The sequence below is a fragment of the Callorhinus ursinus genome, unplaced genomic scaffold (genome assembly GCF_003265705.2).
Source record: "Callorhinus ursinus isolate GAN/ISIS: 27379988/994484 unplaced genomic scaffold, GSC_fseal_2.0 scaffold21, whole genome shotgun sequence".
NCBI classification, from domain to species: Eukaryota; Metazoa; Chordata; class Mammalia; order Carnivora; family Otariidae; genus Callorhinus; species Callorhinus ursinus.
Window position 1 is genome coordinate 7,590,286 of NW_027397083.1, and position 20,375 is coordinate 7,610,660.

General features: G+C 36.6%; 1 protein-coding gene across 8 annotated transcripts in view; it reads right to left on the reverse strand.

Moving 5' to 3' along the window:
- Positions 1-20,375, reverse strand: part of TTC17 (tetratricopeptide repeat domain 17) — a 114,575-nt gene that overhangs the window by 63,840 nt on the left and 30,360 nt on the right. For all 8 annotated transcript variants that reach the window (XR_012381827.1, XM_025879076.2, XM_073904727.1 and 5 more), the window contains 10 exons: positions 17,357-17,466; positions 16,623-16,767; positions 16,041-16,180; positions 14,240-14,400; positions 12,731-12,843; positions 10,643-10,789; positions 8,629-8,744; positions 8,307-8,472; positions 7,017-7,094; positions 6,656-6,880 (listed from right to left, as the gene is read on the reverse strand). Coding sequence is in view for 7 of the 8 variants with exons in the window: in XM_025879076.2 (XP_025734861.1) it covers positions 6,656-6,880; positions 7,017-7,094; positions 8,307-8,472; positions 8,629-8,744; positions 10,643-10,789; positions 12,731-12,843; positions 14,240-14,400; positions 16,041-16,180; positions 16,623-16,767; positions 17,357-17,466 (1,401 nt within the window). In the remaining variant the exon portion in view is untranslated. The remainder of the gene's footprint in view (positions 1-6,655; positions 6,881-7,016; positions 7,095-8,306; positions 8,473-8,628; positions 8,745-10,642; positions 10,790-12,730; positions 12,844-14,239; positions 14,401-16,040; positions 16,181-16,622; positions 16,768-17,356; positions 17,467-20,375) is intronic.

The window sequence follows — 20,375 nt, forward strand, 5'->3', positions numbered from 1 at the left end:
CAACTGTATATGAAATTCGGGAGAAGTGAAGGTTCATTTCTTTTTCCATTGGGATATCCAAGTATTCCAGCACTACTTACTGAAAAACCAATAGGTGTCCCCACCCCCCTGAACTACTGGTGTGCCTTTGTCATAAATCAAGTGACCATACATACAGGGCCGATTTCTAATTTTTCTGTTGTGTTCTATTGATATGTTTGAGTATCCTTGAGCCAATACCATACTGACTTAATTACAGCAAGTCTTGAAATCTAGTAACATAAGCCTCCCAACTGTTTTTTTTCTCCCCCTCACCTGCAAATTTTCTGGCTATTCTACATTCATTTCTGTGTAGATTTTAGAATCAACTTATCCATTTTACACATACATATACATGCAATAGCTGGGAGCACAGGATTAAATCTATAAATCAATTCTGGAGAGAACTTACATTTTTTAAAAAATTTAATTTAATTTTATTATGTTATGTTAGTCACCATACATCATTAGTTTTTGATGCAGTGATCCACGATTCATTGTTTTCGTGTAACACCCAGTGCTCCATGCAGTATGTGCCCTCCTTAATGCCCATCAACGGGCTAACCCATCCCCCCACCTAAGAACTTACATCTTAACAATACCAAACCTTCCAATCCATGAATATAATGTCTCTCCACTTATTTGGGTCTTCTTTGTCTTAGCAATATTTTGCAATGCAGTAGAGAAATCTTACATATCTTCCTTTAAATTTATTTCTAGATATCTGATTTTTTATGCTATTATAAATAGTTTTTGTATCCTATTTTGCAATTGTTTGTTCAGACTGTTTTTATAAGCAGCCCAAAGTATTTCTAGGTCATTTTAGTTGAAATACACCTATGCTTGGTAATTTGTATTTGCTTGTATACAGACCATTTATTCTACACTTATTTTATCATTAAAAATATTTTAAAGGATCTAAGAATGTTTTATTTTCAAACTGTACAATATATCCCTATGAAAAGCAATACCTATGATTTATCCAACTACTAGCTTGTTTTTTTATTTTTCTTCCAACTACTTGCTTTTGATTCAGGCTGTTAGGTCACCCATAATATCTCACTATAACCAAGCCAAGGTATACAAAATATTCCAGACTACAGAGGCATAATCTAAGTAGCTCTCAGATTCCATTTAAAATTTTACTTAGAGGTTTATACCCAGATGCAAAATTAAATCCCATATTTAGATTTCAAAGTGTCTTTATATTTTTACATAAGGAAACAAAATGTTTAGTCCTATGACCAGAATGATGGTTGTGCAAATATCTCATACTGAGATAAACTAATTAGTATTTTGGGAAAAAAATGAATTTTCATCAGTTCATCCAGAAAATAACTACTGAGTGTTTACCAATGTTTTAGATACTGGGGCTACAGCAGAAAATAAGAAAGATAAGTCCCTGCCTTTGTAGATTTTTAGTCAAGCGTCACAAAACCATGGGGGATTAACACAAGCATGAGAAGAATGTGATGGAGAAGAGTATAGCAGGGAAGAGACGTTAAGTAGACCAGAGTGGGTAACAGAGTGCCATTTTAAATAGTGTAGGAAGGGAAAGACTTACTGAGCTTACTGAGTAGTTAGTATTTTAAAGGATTTTTAAGGAGATGAAGCAAGATATCAAGAATCTTGGTGGAGTGAAGTATTCCAAACAGAGAGAACAAGGCGCAAAGGGGCTGAGGTGGGAGCATGCCTAGTATGTTCAAGGAACTGCAGAGGTAAGTGAGGCTAGAACAGAATGAGCAAAGGAATGATTTCACGGGCATGAGGTCGGAAAAGTAACAAGGTCATGTAGGACCTTCTACACTATGAGTTACATGGAGAACCACTGCGGAGATTTGAAGAGACAAATGACAACATCTGACTTTTTATAAGGATCTTACTGAGGGGACAAAGGCCAAAAGCAAAGAAGTTAGGCAGGAGGCTAATGAAATAATTCAGATAAAAGATAATGGTGTATTGGATCAGACAGCAGTGGAGATGATGGTAAACAGTACAATTCTGGGTGTATTTTGAAAATACCAGCAAGGTTAGGTAAGAGACTGAATTTACCCTGAAAGAGGGAAAAAGGTATGAAGGATGGCTCCAAGTTTTTGTCCTGAGCTACTAGCTTTACTGTTTCCTGAAATGGGAAAGACAGAGAAGACAAGACTGGAACAATGTAAAGGAGCTTAGTTTTGCCCTTTAGTTTTAAAGTATGTTTTAGACATCCACATGGAGATGGTCAAGTAAGCTGCTGGATAAAGGAATCTGTAGTTTAGAGCAAAGGTGACAGGTGATTCAAGAGGGAAACACAGGGTTCTCAAGATGTGGTGCTGGAACAACCGGATGTCTATGTGATATGAACTTTGATGAATGAACTTTGATCCCCACTCAACATTACAAAAAAAATTTAACTTGAAATGGATCACAAACCTACATGTAAAACCTAAAACTAAAAATCATCTAGAAGACAACATAGGAAAATATTTTAGTATATTTGAGTCAACTACTATGTAAAGACAAGTAATAGATAGCAAAACCAAAATAGAACTAATTGTTTTCAAACTTCTTATGAGGATACCTTAAATCTAACAATAAAAATCAAGAGAAAAGATGGGCAAATTGAAGGGTATTTTTAAAAAGATAAGATAAAAAGAGAAAATATTTTTTAATGTACAATGGAGTTAAAGATTTTGTATAAAGAGTTTGTATAAAATTAAAAAAACCCCTAAATTCTAACAAAATGAGCAAAATGCATACACAAAGTTTTACTTTAAAAATACAATTAAAGGGATGCCTGGCTGGCTCAGTCTGTGGAGCATGTGGCTCTTGATCTCGGGATCGTAGGTTCAAGCCCCGCATTCAGTGTAGAGATTACTTAAAAAACAAAACAAATCTTTAGAAAAAATTAAATAAGAAAATAAAAATACAATTAAAGGATAAAGAAATTTATAACACAGGAGTGAAATTTTTTAAAGTAAATTTGTTTTACAAATGTTAAGTCAGAGCCAGTGTGACATGGCCAAAGGGTGTGAGCTCTGTGGCCAATCTCCCGGAGTTCAAATAAATCCATGCTCTGAGACTTTTGGTAAATCCCTTTGCCCGTTTCTTTATCTATGAAATGGGTAAATCTTATCTCACAGGGTTGTTGTGAGGATTAACTGAGTTATCACATGTAAAGTGATCAGTATGGTGCCTGGGTCTAGTAAACAATAATAAAAGTTAGCAGTTAGTTCAATTGCCCAATTCTGGTGAAGCTACAGATGAAATGAATACTTTCCAACCTTGATGATGGCAATATATATTGGCCCAAATCTTTTGGTACATGTTTGGCATTTTGTATCAAAACCATCAAAATACTCATTCGCTTAGTAATTCCACTGCTAGCAATCTTTCCTAAGAAAATTACCTGGAATGCAGAAAAAGCCTTATGCAGAAAACCATCAGCGATAATAGGTAAGCACTATCAGCAACCTAAACATCCAACGACAGAGGAGTAAACTGTGATACATAAATTCATAAGCAGCCATTACTCATGGCTAGGAAAACCTAGGTGGTAATAAAATATTTTTATATGGTAAGTTCTAAAGATCACCAGTGCAACAGTGCTGCAACACTATGAAATATTTGAATAGAAGAAAAACTTACAGAAATCATTTCCAAATGTTGATAGCTGGGGGGAGAGTGGGGATTAAGGTGTATTTTTGTGGTCTCTATTCTGATCCACTGATTTATCTTTTTATTATTATTGTAGCACCACGATATTTAACAACTGAAATTTTAGTGTAATTTTTTCAAATATAGAAAGGCAATTAATCTCTAAAGGAGCTCTTTTTTCTTCAGAAGAATACTGCCTCATTGCCTTGGCTGGTGGCAGTAGAAAGTGAAACAAGTATCGCGGGAATACAGCTGTGTTGAGCCTTCCCTTTGGGGGCCCAATCATCACATCCCATATATAGCATCTGTTCCCACTGTACCTACACCTGGCCCATAGCAAACATTTGATAAATATTTGATATACTTTGGCACCAGGCCTGTTGTACAGTATAGCAATTATAAACTTTGGCTTAAAATCTACCTGTGAATTTGTGTATTTCTAGGGAAACTCTTAACAGGCAATATTTTCTTCTCATGCTTAAAAAATTAGTTCTGAGATATCACAAATAAACCTAAACCACTCATGCACACTTCTTTTAAAAGTTTTTTTGGAGGGGCACCTGGGTGGCTCAGTCCTTTGGGTGTCTGACTTCGGCTTAGGTCATGATCTCAGGGTCCTGTGATTGAGCCCTGCCTTGGGCTCCCCGTTTGCTGGGGAGCCTGCTTCTCCCTCTGCCTCTGCCCCTCCCCTGCTTGTGCTCTTTCTCAAATAAATAAATAAAATCCTTTTAAAAAAATAAGTAAAATAAAATAATTTTTGGATATAAAATTTAAGAACATGTAAACACTAGGTATAAGAGCAATTCTTTTTTTTAAGATTTTATTTATTTATTTGACAGAGAGAGAGTACAGGCAGGGGGAGCAGCAGGGAGAGAGAGAAGCAGGTTCCCACTGAGCAGAGAGCCTGACGTGGAGCTCGATCCCAGGACCTTAGGATCATGACCTGAGCTGAAGGCAGTCGCTTAACCGACTGAGCCACCCAGGCGCCCCGGTATAAGAGCAATTTAATTGTGTATTTATTATAACTGTATTTCATCAAACCTAAGATGTCATCAATTGTAACATGCATCGTTATTTCAGAGATGTTAAAATATTAAAAAAGAAGTTGTATCTTAGAAACTATGAACGAGAGTAATTAACTACACAGCAGTGATTAACTCCATGGGCTGCATGTTGGAGGTTCAGGGCACGAATATTAACCCATCTATCTATTCTTATCAATGCAACCTTTAAACTGTGTTCTGGCTTGGTTGGTATAAAGCTATCTATAAATTAAAGCTGTAAAACAGTATAATATTAAGCAGCAGGCATACAGTGATGAGTAGATAAAGAACGAGATGTTTCAGACTGACATAAAAAAGTGGCAGTATATTTTTAGCAGCTATGTCCCTCTTACTTAAACATAAGTTCCTAAAAATAAATTAACTACATAATTATAAATTTCACTCATTTAAAATAAAGAAATGACACAAAACAAGAGAACTACAGGCCAATATTTGTGATGAACGTAGATGCAAATATCCTCAACAAAATACTAGCAAACTGAATCCGACAATACATTAACAAAAATCATTCACCATAATCAAATGTGATTTACTCCTGGGATACAAGGGCGGTTCAATATTCGCAAATCAATGTGATACATGACATCAGTAAGAGAAAGGATAAAAACCGTATGATCACTTTAATAGACACTGAAAAAGCATTTGACAAAGTACAACATCCATTCATGATAAAAGGCCTCAACAAAGTAGGTCTAGAAGAAACAAACCTCAACATAATAAAGGGCATATATTTAAAACCCACAGCAAACATCACCCTCAATGGGGAAAAACTGAGAGCTTTTCCCCTAACGTCAGGAATAAGACAAGGATATCCACTCTCACCACTTTTATTCAACATAGTACTGGAAGTCCTAGCCTCAGCAATCAGACAACAAAAAGAAATAAATGGAATCCAAATCGGTAAGGAAGAAGTAAAACATTTACTATTTGCAGATGATGTGATACCATATATAGAAAAGCCTAAAGACTCCACCAAAAAATTATTAAAACTGTTAAGTGAATTCAGTAAAATCACAGGATACAAAATCAATGTGCAGAAATCTGCTGTATTTGTACATACTAATAATGAAACAGCAGGAAGAGAAATTGAAAAAACAATCCCATTTACAACTGTACCAAAAATAGTAAGATACCTAAAAATAAACCTAATCAAAGAGGTGAAAGACCTATACTCTGAAAACTGTAAAACACTGATGGAAGAAATTGAAGAGAACACAAACAAATGGAAAGACATTCCATATTCATGAATTGGAAGAAAAAATATTGTTAAAATGTCTCTATTACCCAAAGTGATCTACACGTTGAATACAATCCCTATCAAAATACCAACAGCATTTTTTTTGCAGAACTAGAACAAAAAATCCTAAGATTAATATGGAACTACAAAAGGCCGTGAATAGCGGAAACAAGCAAAGGAAAAAAAGAGAGAGTGAGACAAACCAAGAAACGGACTCTTAGCTACTGAGAACAAACTGATGGTTACCAGAAGAGAGGTGGGCAGAGGGATGGGTAAAAGAGGTGATGGGGATTAAGAAGGGTGCCTGTGATGAGCACCAGGTGATGTATGGAAGAGCTGAATCACTATATTGTACACCTGAGCCTAATATAACACTGTATGTTAACTACAGTGGAATTAAAATTAAAAAATAGAAATTAAATATATCTAAGAGAGATCTGTGAGTAAAAACAAGAATATACAGAAAAATGTCATTAGCATGATTCTACATTTGCACAAAGTAAGACAAATCCATATAAAAAAACATATCAAAAATAAGACAAAACAAAATCTGTTTTATATCATCTCAAAGTATGCAAACTCTACTCATAAAAATATGAGGTTTTTTTATGCCTTCCCCAGAAAAATACAAATTGTACCCTGAATCTGAGTTACCCCCACATAGTACATGGAGCTACAAAGAAACATAAAACCTCACCTCAGAGCTATTGATGGCCAAAGCTTGAAGTAGCAGCTTAGTGGCATCAAGATGGAGACCATAGTGAATCAAAAGGTTGGCCAAGTTCACAAGAGGAATGTCCTGGTATTGAAGTGGAGCCAAATTCAAAGCCCTCTGAAGACAAGCAATAGCAAAAGTGCTGTTTCCTACTGCTCTCCAGTAGAGTCCAGCTTCATTGAGTATCAGCCAGACAGGGGCATTTGGCTGAAAAACCCAAAATATCTCAGTTAATACAAGAATACAGTACTAGTTCTAACAAGGATTTTTAATGCATGCACTTTAACTTTTAATTACAATTACTAAGCATTTAAATTTCAGATGTCTAAAGCAGGTGACTTACCTTATTAATAGCGTGAAATAAGAATGACCCAATTTCTTCTTCTGGGATAGTATAGTTATTAATACGGGAAAGCAAAATCTGAAAATATCAAAAGGAAGACTGACTCAATTGAAAATAACAGGGAAGACATTTGAAAGAATTCTATAGATAGCAGTCTTTACTTGAGCTCCTCAGGAACAGCTAATCTGAATAGATAGTTATAATCATATATCTATATATATAAAACATGAGGTCATCAACATACCAACAGGTGTTGACCTGCTTACATGAATGCCCTAGTTTCCTCTAACTAAAACATGTTAAAAGATGTATATCACATACATTATTAAAGTGATATACCATACCCCATTAAAGTCAACCTAAGTATCTAAAATCAAATGAGAAATTATTCAAAAGACAACAGTACGTAACACATGATGCAACAAAAATCTTCTATCTTTCCTAGCTGGAAAAGCACTGGATTCTCAATTATGCCATGTTCTTGAAACATGTTTATAACTTTGAGCAACTCTAAGGTAGGGATCATGGTCTATTTATCTTTCCTAGCATTCCAAACAGTGCTTGGCACATAATGTTTTTCGCCTCAGTAAATGTTTGACTTTAAGTAGTAACTGTTCATACTTTTAAAATTAAATTTTAAAAAAGGTTGTTGTGATGGTCTGTTTTCTCTGCAAAAAAGTAATTTTTTCATTTGTATCTAATGTAGAACGGTATGTAATATAGAATGTAAATACCATTCTAATGGAATCTAATGTAGAACTAAATTTCTAGTCAGTAATAAACATTCCTAGTTATACATAACTAGTAGGAATTAAAGAACAAAGCATAACAGAACTTATCTACAGTATCTGTAGTTATCAAATTCATACAAACTTCCAAGGACCTTATATATAAGGCCAAAGCAGGGTTGATAAGGCCAAAACAAGAATCTTCAAGCTTTCAATTTATACAAACTCCTGGAGGCCTGAAGGATGCAAAGCTAAACTGAAGTGGTTAGAATGGCCTCCAATAGATGAACTCTGCAAGTAAACAGAGTTCTGTGTTGCTCCTCCCTGGGGCACTCTTATTAGAGAGAGTGCTTATGTGGTCTGTGTGACCAGCACACTTTTCTGGCAATCCTTCAATAGCATGAGTGTCTTCTTAATGATTCCACCAATTCTTGACCTCTGTTCTCAGTTTTAAAAACTTTAAGTTCAATAACTGCCTTCTATCAAATTTTTGTTCCATCTAAGAGGCTTGTGAAGTCACCCAGAATGGACGGCAATAAACACCAGCCTAAGTGAGCCTTACTTTTCGTGCATGGTCATCTGGCATTTTGGCTTTCAGATCCATGCGGACCTCTAATTCTTTGACTAAGTAGGACAGAGTCTGGCTTTTTCTGAAGTCAGTTACGGAACAGTCAGGGGTTTGGGCCTCTTCTTCTGAAGAATAATCATCACTGTTGAGTTCGTGGATCCTGGCACAAGAAAAAGGAACAAGATTCATATTTTCAAAGTTTGGGTGATTTCAAGATAAAGACTTAACCTTTCAAGTCCAAGGCTGGTGCTCTCAAAGAACTGCCAGATGACAATCATGCAGAATCAAGTGCTTTGCCAAATCCATCAGCACTTGCCTGAGTCCTTTGTTTTCTGGAGGCAGAAAATACGTTGGCAATTCCCCGCCAAGAGGGACTCTAGGATAGCTTTCTGCACAATCTGCTCTTTTAGGCCAAAGAATATGCTGTTTGTCCTAATAAAGAGAAAAAGTTCTCATAAATTTTCTTGGATTCAATATTTCAACATGTTAAATAAACTTTTAAAAGAACATAAATATACTAGGATAATTGAACAATTTAGTATTTTAAAATAATTGTAGATACTGTGGTAGACTCTATAATATTCCTTCTACTGAAGACTATTAGTCTAAGTCAGTAATTCTACCTGCTTTACCATAGACTGGTTCAGGGCTGGGCAGGCCTAAGTCCGCTGAGCCTAATGAGATACAAGGAGAGGGTTGCTTGGGGCTTCTGGGAAAGAAAAGCCAGTCTTAGTCTCTTATGCCACATAGGAACAAAGAACATGTTGCTCCAAGTTGCTGCTACTGGCTGTCACCTCATGACCGTGAGGAAGACAAGCTTTAGGATGAAACCAATACCGTGGATGGCAAATTGAAGAAAAGGAAAGAAATGGGTCACTGATGACATCACTGGCCCACTGAATCAACCAAACCCAAAGCTTGCTCTGATCTCTGGACTTTCTGTAATATGAAGCATACTTTCTATTAAGCCAATTTGAAGTAAAGTTTATGATTTGTCCTGAAAGCATATATAAGCTTGTAAAACTGGCACAGAAAACTACTTTTCCCTGAACTAAGACCTTTTCTTTGCCAATGCCAAAATTTAATAACTGTTTTGATTTGTAAAATGTTCATTTTCCTAAATATAAATAACACACATCACAAAGGCTTACTAAACTTAAATCTTGAAGCTATCAAACTTTGGGGAATTTATTTTATATAGAATTAAATCTAAGTGGCTATATTAATTCTGGTTGAAAAGAACTCGATTAAATTCTAAAAATTTAATATTGAATAAAAAACACACGGTATCTGTCCTTATACCTTGGTATCCCCATGGGCTAACATATAATTATTTCTTAGCTAGCTCAGAAGTACATATTTATTGGGGCGCCTGGGTGGTTCAGTGGGTTAAACATCTGCCTTCGGCTCAGGTCATGGTCCCAGGGTCCTGGGATCAAGCCCCGCATCGGGCTCCCTGCTCAGCAAGGAGCCTGCTTCTTCTTCCTCTCCCTCTGCCGCTCCCCTTGCTTGAGCTCGCTCTCAAATAAATAAAATCTTCAAAAAAAGAAATACATATTTATTAACTTATTATCTGTATCATCTGACAGAATGTAAGCTCCACCAAAGAGCTTGCATACTATATTCATAGTACCAGCCTGACGCACAGATGGGAGCTCAATAAAAGAAAGCTGATTAAAAAGTGGAATATAGCTGGCTCTTGAACAGCACAGCTTTGAACTATGCAGGTCCACTTATACATGGATTTTTTTAATAAATATAGTGCAGTATATAAATGTATTTTTCTTCCTCATGACTTTAATAACATTTTCTTTTCTCTAGCTTATTTTATTGTAAGAATACAGTACATAATACCTACAACATAAAAAGTACGTGTTAATATATTGTTTATGTTCTCAGTAAGGCTTCGGTCAATAGTAGGCTATTAGTAGTTAAGTTTTTGGGGAATCAAAAGTTATATGCAGATTTCTGACTGCATGGGGAGTCGACCCCTAGCCCCCAAGTTGTTCAAAGGTCAACTGTATATACAAGCATATACTTAGGTCAAGTTTAGAAACTTTCTAGGGTTGGTAATTATACTCAGAGCTCAAAGTTTTAAACTAAAATCAGAGTGTCTGTATGCCCCACTTGATTGGGCAGAAGACCGCAAGGCAGACCCTGTGTCTTGCTACTCTATGACCTAGCAGACTGCCTTCTGTTTAATATAAGTTGACTAAGTGTTTGCTGAACTAAGCTGAACAGTCATAGGGACCATATTATTCAATGAAGGCGAGGGCCAATGCTTCCAGAAATCTTGTCTGAAAAAACTGCATCATCCTCTATTAACTTACCCTATATGCATCAGAATCCCTCCCCCAGATCCAGAGAATGGAATGGGCTATGGGAGAAGACTTGACCAAATCACTGATATCACTCTGATTTGCCTGAACATCAAAATTCACAGACATCATACTGGAGGTTGATGAATCCTCACCAAACTAGAAAATGAAAAGAAAAGTTGAATCAAATGGGAAGCAGAAAAGAAGTTGTGACCTAAGATTTAATCCAACCCAAAACATCAGTGAATATGGAAATCTGAAAGTAGGTCAGTAATAAAGCAATCAGATCTTTACGTTTTCAGAACTAGGCCCCAACGCTATTCTCTCAGAAAATGCCTAGTTAGCAACTTTCAATCAACTATGCCATTGGAGTATGAGAAAAATGGCATGGATTCTTCCTTTCTTTACTGTCCCCCTACTTCCTTTCTGTGATTTAGTCTCTTTTAGGGTTAAAGGTGAGCTGATTCTCTAAGAGGTTTGGCTCATTATTGCCCTCCCCTATCTAGACTAAAATGATTGCTACTCTATAGAATTAGTGTGCTGTGGTAGAAGCAAGGGAACTTGAAAAAGGGCTCTCAGGAGTTTAATATAGCTATGACTTAGGCCTCATAACTATTATACAATCAACTCCAAATATAAATACAGCCTTCCTCCAAACCAAGGTAAATCAGTTTGATATTCTTAGGGGATACCCAATTCCTGTGTATTTCTAAAACCTTGTTGGATAAGAGAATGGGACCAGGATGGGAGGGAGTATAAAAGAATGGATTCTTTCCCTATATAAGAGACGCAACTTATGGATATTTAACACTGAAGTTACACTTTTACAGGGGAGTCTTCCAAATGGTCTGTCTTGAGACCATCATGATATCCAAAAGTTATCTTGGTTTCCGTCTCTATCATTTGTAAATATCATTCCCTTTTTTCCCCCCCTTAAACTAATGCCTGGATTTAAGACAGGGAGCTATAGGGGCGCCTGGGTGGCTCAGTTGGTTAAAGATCTGCCTTTGGCTCAGGTCATGATCCCAGGGTCCTGGGATTGAGCCACACATCAGGCTCCCTGCTCAGCCTGCTTTTCCCTCTCCCTCTGCTGCTCCCCCTGCTTGTGCTCTCTTTCTCAAATAAATAAACAAAATCTTAAAAAAAAAAAAAGGGAGCTATAATCTCAGATGTTAAGTCTGATCTCCCTTGACTGTGTTCCGAAAGGAAGCTTTTGGTCCCTATTACTACTTCTCCCCTAAACGGCCTCTTAATTTTTGCTTCTTTTTCTCAATGAGGTCTGGGTTTTTTCAGAATAAAGAGTACTAATTTTTCGTGGTTTGTCCTCCTAAAGAAGCTGTTCTGATCTATTAATTATCTTAACTACTTATCTCTGGAAATTCCTGTATCTATGATTAAAGACATGATAAGGTTTCAATAGGATATGATAAATTTTACTTTATTTCCAACATCCCTTTGCATGAAACTCTGGTTGTGCTTACTATCTGTTATCAGCCCAATTGGATGCTCTCTGGTATCATTATAAATATGCATTATTTCTTCCCAACTAGTTAGCCTAGGATTGTATGCATGTGTATGACTGCATGTATATGTATGGATATACACAGAGACAGAAAGAGAGAGAAAACATCCATGCATGTAGCAATAGTGCTTAATAAAAATTTTGTTGATAATGATCATTTTGTTAATGTTTTTAGTTGAAGCAACATAATAACTGGACTGATGACTTTAGGAAAAAGCATGGCTACTCTTTTCCAAATTTTAAATTACTGGTCTTACTCTAATAAGTTAAAAGGGAGATGAAGGCTTTGAGTTAAATACTAGTAACAGCCCAATCTAGCTCTCATGGTAAAGGAGGAAAGAAAAAGACATACAGCTAGTACGTGGGGGAACTGGAAATGTCATGCATGAAGTAACTGAGAAATCTGACTACGAAATATTTACATAGATAGTCTATGAAATCTGACTTCATAAACATACTCAAAACCTTAAATTGGTCACAAATCTGGGGATCAAATATACAAGGAACCGGGGGGGGGGGAACAATATTACTCTTAGATATGCAAAGTTATAAAAACTAGAAGAGACCAAGAAAAAGACCTGAACATAGTCCACATTTTCAAAAATATCTCCACGATGGTAGCGCACAGGTTGGTCCCACTGGCAATGTAAACTATGCTGCTGGTTGACTAGACGGCATATCTGATGATTTCCTGGAATAAGAAAGGAAATTGCAATTGTTGAGAAAGATCAGCAATGCCAACATGATTTCATTTAGTTTCAGAGCCTGGCAGAGTACTACACAGGCGGTACTATAGAGGGAAACACTCATTAATGGTTAGCTAAATTAAATCATTCTAAAGAAGCCTCAGTTTCTCCACCTATAAAAAACAAAGGGGCTCCACTAAATCACCAAAATATCTTCTGGTAATTACATTCTATGACAGTAAAATCTATTGATTACATTGTTTTTAGAGACTTCTGCCATTTCTCTGGAGACAATCTGTTTTATGTACTTCATAATTCTGTTTAAAAATTATATACAAGAGCCCTGGTTGTACTGTAGTATAAAGCAAGCAGTAAATAACCCCAAGAACTGAACATATTCTTTATATTCAAAATAGCAAAGAAAATGTATTAAGTGGACTGTAAAATGGACTTTAAATGGTCACAGCTAAGGGTCAAAGACTTAAAAGGGCTTCCAGATCAATATATTTATCAAAGGAGAAGTATATAATATAAGGGACTCTGTTAATTTATTCTTTGGTGTCAGCTGTTAGACCTACTCCCTTAGGGTTTTATCAGAAATGAAACATTCTGGATATAACCAAGTCACTGATACCCTGTCAACCCACGTGCCCTTAGACAGTGGTTCTATTTCTGGGTCATGGACTCTAAGAGATTTTAATAAAAGCTATATATGCCTTCTCCCCAGAAAAAAAAATTGTGCACATACATATTACTGCATGTAATTTTGGGGAGGATTTCATAACCACCTGAAACTAATCCATTGACCCAGGTTAAGAATTCTTGCTTGAGAAAAATTCTAGCCTAAAATCTTACTTCTAAAATAAAATATTTGTTTTTAAAGGAGGAAGAAAAGTAAGACAGCCTTATTGCCAGCGTTGGCTTGACAGTGTGGATGCTCTGTTTCAAGGGTGTGTCTGACCTGTGTTTACTTGGTATGAGGCCATGTTACTCACATTGTGTTTTCAGACCAGCAGCAACAGACATTAACTAGGAACTTGTTAGAAGTACAGAATCTTAGGTCGTACCTCAGACCTACTGATCAGAATCTGCGTTTTAACAAGGTCTCCAAGAGACTGGAATGCATACTAAATCAAAGTGGGCCGAACAACTGTTGTTAAGACTTCTAGGATCTAAAAGATTTAAGTTTTACTTTAAAATGTGAATTTAAAAAAACCTAGAGAGACCAAACCAGCTCCCAAGGCCTGCTGGTATACCCGCTATGATGACTTGATTTTAAGACTGAGGGAAGTCATAAGCACAACTTTATACTGCTTTAGGGCTACACAAAAGTTATGAAAGTAGAACATGCTAGAAGTGAACTTCCTAACCTGTCTTTAATTATTTGGAATCAATACTCACCTAATTGTGCCTCTTTTGCCATCTGTGTCTCATGGATGATATTTCTTAAGATTTGCTCCTCCTGAATCAGCTTATGTTTTTCTAGGATCTCCTGCTGTCTCAGGTAGTGGTCATGCTGTTTTTGATACTCTTTCAACTCATTCAGTGTTCGCTGGAGGGATCTTAACATTTTTTAACACCAGAAAAAAGTTACAGAGCTTTAAAACTGAATTTTTTATATATATATTTAAAAGATTTTTATTTATTTATTTGAGAGAGAATAAGAGAGAGAGCACATGAGGGGGGGAGGGTCAGAGGGAGAAGCAGACTCCCTGCTGAGCAGGGAGCCCGATGCGGGACTTGATCCCGGAACTCCAGGATCACGACCTGAGCCGAAGGCAGTCGCTTAACCAACTGAGCCACCCAGGCGCCCTAAAACTGAATTTTTAAACCCACTTACTGCATAGATTTTTCTGGTCCTCAGCAATAATTGCTAGTTTTTTCCTTTTAACATACAACCACTGTACCACAAGTTTAGAAATAATGGGGCAAAATAAATCTATTGTTTTATTAAAACTTAGAGGCAAAAAGAGGATGCAAAATTCTTCCCTTACATACGACTATCTTGACAGTAAATGGTGTGTTGGACTGTTCAGGTACCTAAAAGATACACAGCAACATAGTATAAATCTTGACATATTCAACAACTATTTCCCTCCACAAAGTCTGTATTAGTTCCACAGACATTCAAAGCCACCTTCTCATCTTTTCTTTTGATTCTACGTAAAGACAAGGTTAAAAGAAAGGGCCAACAGTACCTTGCTCTTGAACTCTAGCTCCTTGGGTTTGTGGATTTAGGAAAAAAATCACAGAAACCTGGCTTAGTAAGAAATATTCTCTACCACCTGGTATCAGTAAATCAGCTGCCTGATTATACTGAATCACAAAATCCTTTCTACCTATTACATTGTAACACCTGGAGGTTTAGGAGCTGTACAGATTGTGTATGAGAGAACCAATTTGCTCAGCCAGGACAAGTTCTGATCAGGTGTAACAGAAGCCAGGTATAAACAAGTAAGTGGTCATTTCTCCCTTTTCACCACATTATGCTTTAAACTGACTGGAAAATAAGGAAATGCAATAGTTTAATGAGTTCCAAATCTCCATTTAATTCTCTAATAATCAAAGTTGCCTCAAAACATTGAGGCTAATTCCATAAGAAGAACAATTCACTTAGAGTTATGTGATGTTTCCTAACAGGCCCTGCTACTTATGGAATCAAATACATTTTTATTAAGTATATTGCAAGGACCAAGTATAACAGAACTTTATCACTGTACAATTTACAGAAATCTGATTAAAATATGGGCCAAATAATGTTTCTCAATGTCACTTAACTAACGTAACATTAGCCCAACCCTAGCAGCTAAAGGGGAGAAAGATCGAATACAGCATGTGCAAGTGATTTTACTGACAATATATTCTGTGGAAATTAAAACGTAACCGAATTACTAATTATCTGGCAGCACCCCCATTCCATCTGACTTCATAAAGGTAATCGATGGTCAGAAGTATAAAGACCTAAATGACAGAATTTATGCAAACATTCTCTAGTTCCTGGAATTCATACTGTTAAAGATTGCTCTACACAACCCCTGAGCTGTGCTAAGCCCCCTGGATCCGGGGAAAAGGGATAGGACTAGCAGTCGTGAAGAGGTGTTTTTAATTCTAAAGAACAAATTAACACTGACATCACCCTACACAGGTCTAATCTAAGATTCTACAGTGCTAGGGCTTCAGTGAAATTTTCTCACCCAATTACCTATGTTGGGCTTCCAATTTCTGCTCGAGTTTTTGCTGACAAAGGACAGCATGCTTCCTCTTTATAGCTTGCTCAAACCCAGGTTTGGCCTGCAAAGCATGGTCATAACAGAGCACTGAGTGGTTATACTCCCCCAGCATCTGAAGAGACAAAAACAAACACACACAGAGGAGGAAAAACATTAGCCACAGCGTGGGTGGATCTGTCCAAAGCCCCTAATGACTTATGAGATCACACTTGTATCTCACTCTGTAGTGAACATTATTATGAACATTATTTTTGGTCAGTGACAACATAAGATATGCTGTAAGACGGCTTACCTAGAAAATATTGCTATCTCCAGAAGCATACTCTGCAGGAATTTATGATTCCTATTAATTTTTCTTTTTTGTCAAGAGGCTAGGACTATTAGGATACATTATTGTGTTGACTTATTTTCCCCCTAACTTCTTAATTTCCATTCCCTTTTCCTTGTTCAGACCAAAAGAGGAAAGGGAAAAAGGTATTTTTTAGTTGAAAATAAATTTTTTAAAAAAGAAAACAGCAACTGGTTTGCTCATGAAAACAAAAAGTTGTATTTACTGCATATATATTTCCCAAAGTGTAATAGCTGGTGAAGAAGTCACTGTCATCCAGAGCTGCGTGGACCACAACAGCAGCATCTGCAGAGAAGTGCGCTCTGTGCAGAACATTTGCCAAGTTGACCAGGGCAATGTCTTTATTGTGCCTAAAAGAGAAGGAGAGGAGCAATTAGGTGTTAGGAGAGAAGTGTGTGCTCCATGAGTCCATATAACTACTTGATAAAGGAAAATTACATTCGAAGTTATTGAACTTAGGAAAATAACTTTAAGTGTACTGATGGAGAAAATAATTTAAGAAAATCATACTGTTACATTTTTATATAACTGATGATGCTTATTCAATCTGACAGCTACAAATTTTGCACAGAAATAAGGTCGGGCAGACATTTTATGATTTTAAAATGTATTTAGGGCTCATTATTTGCTTTGAGAACAATTTAATTTATGCTAATTCCTCCAGGCAAGGTCCGTATATTCAAGTTTCAAGTGAATCAGAGGGTGTCTACATTATATATTTTTTCCTTAATAGAAATCAGAAGAATTTTGTGCTATTAACAACTGTGAACTCTTTGACTTCTGTCATATTTTTGTGATAGGACTAAATTCTTTGAACAGGAGTAGAGGAGAGTGTAAGTACAACACAATGCCTCCTCATATTGTTTTCTTACGTACTGCTTCTTTACCAGTCCTGAAATATGTGGAGAATCAGGAAGTCCAGAAAGGGAGAAATCTTACCTGGAAGAGAAGTGAAGTGCTCGCATGGCACATTCCACTACTTGATATGGTTCATTCTTTATTCTCCAATAAAATGAAGCCATGTTATACAGTACCCATGAGGAAGAATTCTAGAGATTAAACAAATAAGATGACAATCAAACACAACTCAACACACTTTCTTCGACTTAGAATGTTCAAAATGAGCACCTTCACTATTCAGTCTCTTCTGAAATTTAAGCTGAAGAATAAGACATTACACCAATGAATAAGCAGGGGACAAGGTACCAATAAACTACACCTGTCAAAAGAGCCGCATGATCACCAGTTGAGCAAGTTAAGTGCCTTCAGGTGTCACCTCCACAGAGCGACCATTCAACTCCAAGCTCTTGTTCCAAGAGTTCGGAAATCAAGCTGAAAAGCCCACCAAGTGGCCCAAAAACTTGTTAGTTCCTATTTCAGGACTTTAGAAGTTAGGACCTAAACTACTTAGAAATGCCAGTTGTTCTAACATGAAATTCCTGAAATTAACAGTTTCCTATTTATTTAAATATCTGAATGGAGGTACATACATAAGCAAAAGACAGGTTTATCCTTTTGGAAACGATGAATTTTTATTTGTTCTTCTTTCATCTGTGTTCACAATACAAACCTTCACTGCTAAAAACTGTCTTTAGTATAGAGTAATAAGTCTATTATTTAGTGAAGTTAAACAGAAATTCAAATAGGTTTGCTCCTTCTGTGGCTTGGATTTTTTTCATCTTGTAACATATACTAAATTTCAACCACACAGAGGTCAAAACACTGAACTGGACCATGACAAAAACTCAATGTAAATAGTTTAAGCCCATGCAGAGAAATTTCAAATTCAGCATGGCAAAAAAAGTCATATAAAGTTAAAAAAAAGTCAAAGTTTAAGATAAACTGGGAAAAATATATATGACACTCATTGTTTATTATCTTTAATACATAAAGAGCTCTAAAAAGAAAGACAAGAATACAAGACAAAATACGAGAGAATACAGGCCAAAAACATGAACAGACAATTCAAAAGTACAAAACAATGGCCAATTAGCAGAAAAATAATGTAAAACTTAACAAAGAATATAAATAAAAAAGATACAAATTTTCCTTTTACAAATTCGCAAAGATTAAAAAGAATACCAACACTCACTGTTGGCTACACTGTATATTAACTTCAGATATTAACTGCAGAAATGTTAGGTGAATACAGTATTTCTGGGGGACAGTTTTACAACATTTATGTAAAAAGCCTTAAAATATGATTACCCTTTGACGCTCGAAATTCCACTATTAAAATTTTATCTTAGGGGGTGCCTGGGTGGCTCAGTGGGTTAAGCGACCAACTCTTGATTTCGGCTGAGGTCATGATCTTAGGGAAATGAGATCAAGCCCTGCATCAGGCTCAGAGTTCGGAGCCTGCTTAAAGAAGCTCTCAATCCCTCTCCCTGCCCACCACAGCCCCCATGTTCTCACTGGTTCTCTCTCTCTTAAAAAAAAAAAAAAAAAATTTATCTTTAGAATACTAAGTTTTAACTATAAAGATGTGTAAGAATAAAAATACAAAAGACTACATTGTAAGACAGTAATTATCTCTGAGTGTTTTTTTACTTCCTCTTTTATACATTTTTTAATATAGTCTGAATTTTTTCCACGAGGAGAAATTGTTTTCTTCAAAAATAGTTATTTTTAAGATTAAAACTAAGTATAATTCTGCATTAATCAGCCTTAAGTATTCTTTTCAAGGAATGTATAGGATTTGCAGGTGATGCAAATGAGGGTCTAACACTTGTGTAGGTGGTTAAGGGATATGTGCCACATTCTTTCAGAACTGACTTATGACCTGGGTTTCAGTCTGTTTTGACAGCCCTTTGAGAAAGTTTTTTTTTTCAAATCAACAAATGCTTTGATTTTTATCTCTTATATTCAGACTTTACATTGTGAATTGGGACCAAAAAATCTATTACAAATTCTACATGAACAAGTGAAAACACCGTGATAAGTAGAATACTCTGTACATCATAGTATATTGGAAGTAAGGGAAAAATATCTTTAAAGAACTTTTTCTGTTAGATTTCTCATAAAATTCCCCCCACAAATCTATAAATGTTTGAATGTCACTATCAATACTTTCTCCTTTTCTTGAACACTTTTTTCCCTTGGCTCTTAGGAGACCACATTCTTCTGGATACCCTTTTGGATCTCTTCTGCTGGCCTCTCCCCCTTTGCTTGACAGCTAACCGTGGGAGGACCAAGGACTCAGAGTAGCCTCGTCTCAAACTTCACCTTCCTCCAGGTGACCTCATCTAGTCCCATGGCTACCAACACTCCCTACTTAATTATCCTCTATCTATATAGCCAGCTCTGACCCCTCCTGGAGCTCAAGTCTCATCTAGGTATTTCAAATTTAATGTGACCAAAACAGACTCTATCTTCTCTTCCTCCACCCCAACCCTGCTCCTTCTTCAAGTTGCTCATGCCAAAACTTCAGGAATTAGCCTCAATTCCTCTTTTCCCCTCATACCCTACATCTAACTCATCAGCTTCTAAACTTCTAAACGTTTCCTGAAATAGTTTAAGTTCTTCCATTTCCAATACTAACCATTAGAACTGATCTCTCTGTTTTCAGTTTGAGTCCCTTCGGTCATTTCTCCAACTAAGTTTAAGAGTATATTTTAAAAAATATTAACTAAATTATGTCATTCCTCTGCTCTAGCTTCCCAGCGCTCATCTCGGCACACAGTCTTCACCCTAGCTTTCAGAAGCCTACTTAGAATGGCCCTGGGCTACTTCTCTGGCTGCATTCCCTATCGCCCTCTCCTTTGCTCACCAGGCTCCACCTTACTGACCTTCACCTGTTACAGATTGAATCTTTGTGTCTCTCCCTGCGCCCCACCCCCATTCCTATGTGGAAGCCCTAACCCAGTGTGACTGTATGTGAAGACAGGGCCTGGGAAGAGATGATAAGGGTTAAATGAGGTCCTAAGAGTAGGGCCCTAATCCAATAGGGCCAGTTCCC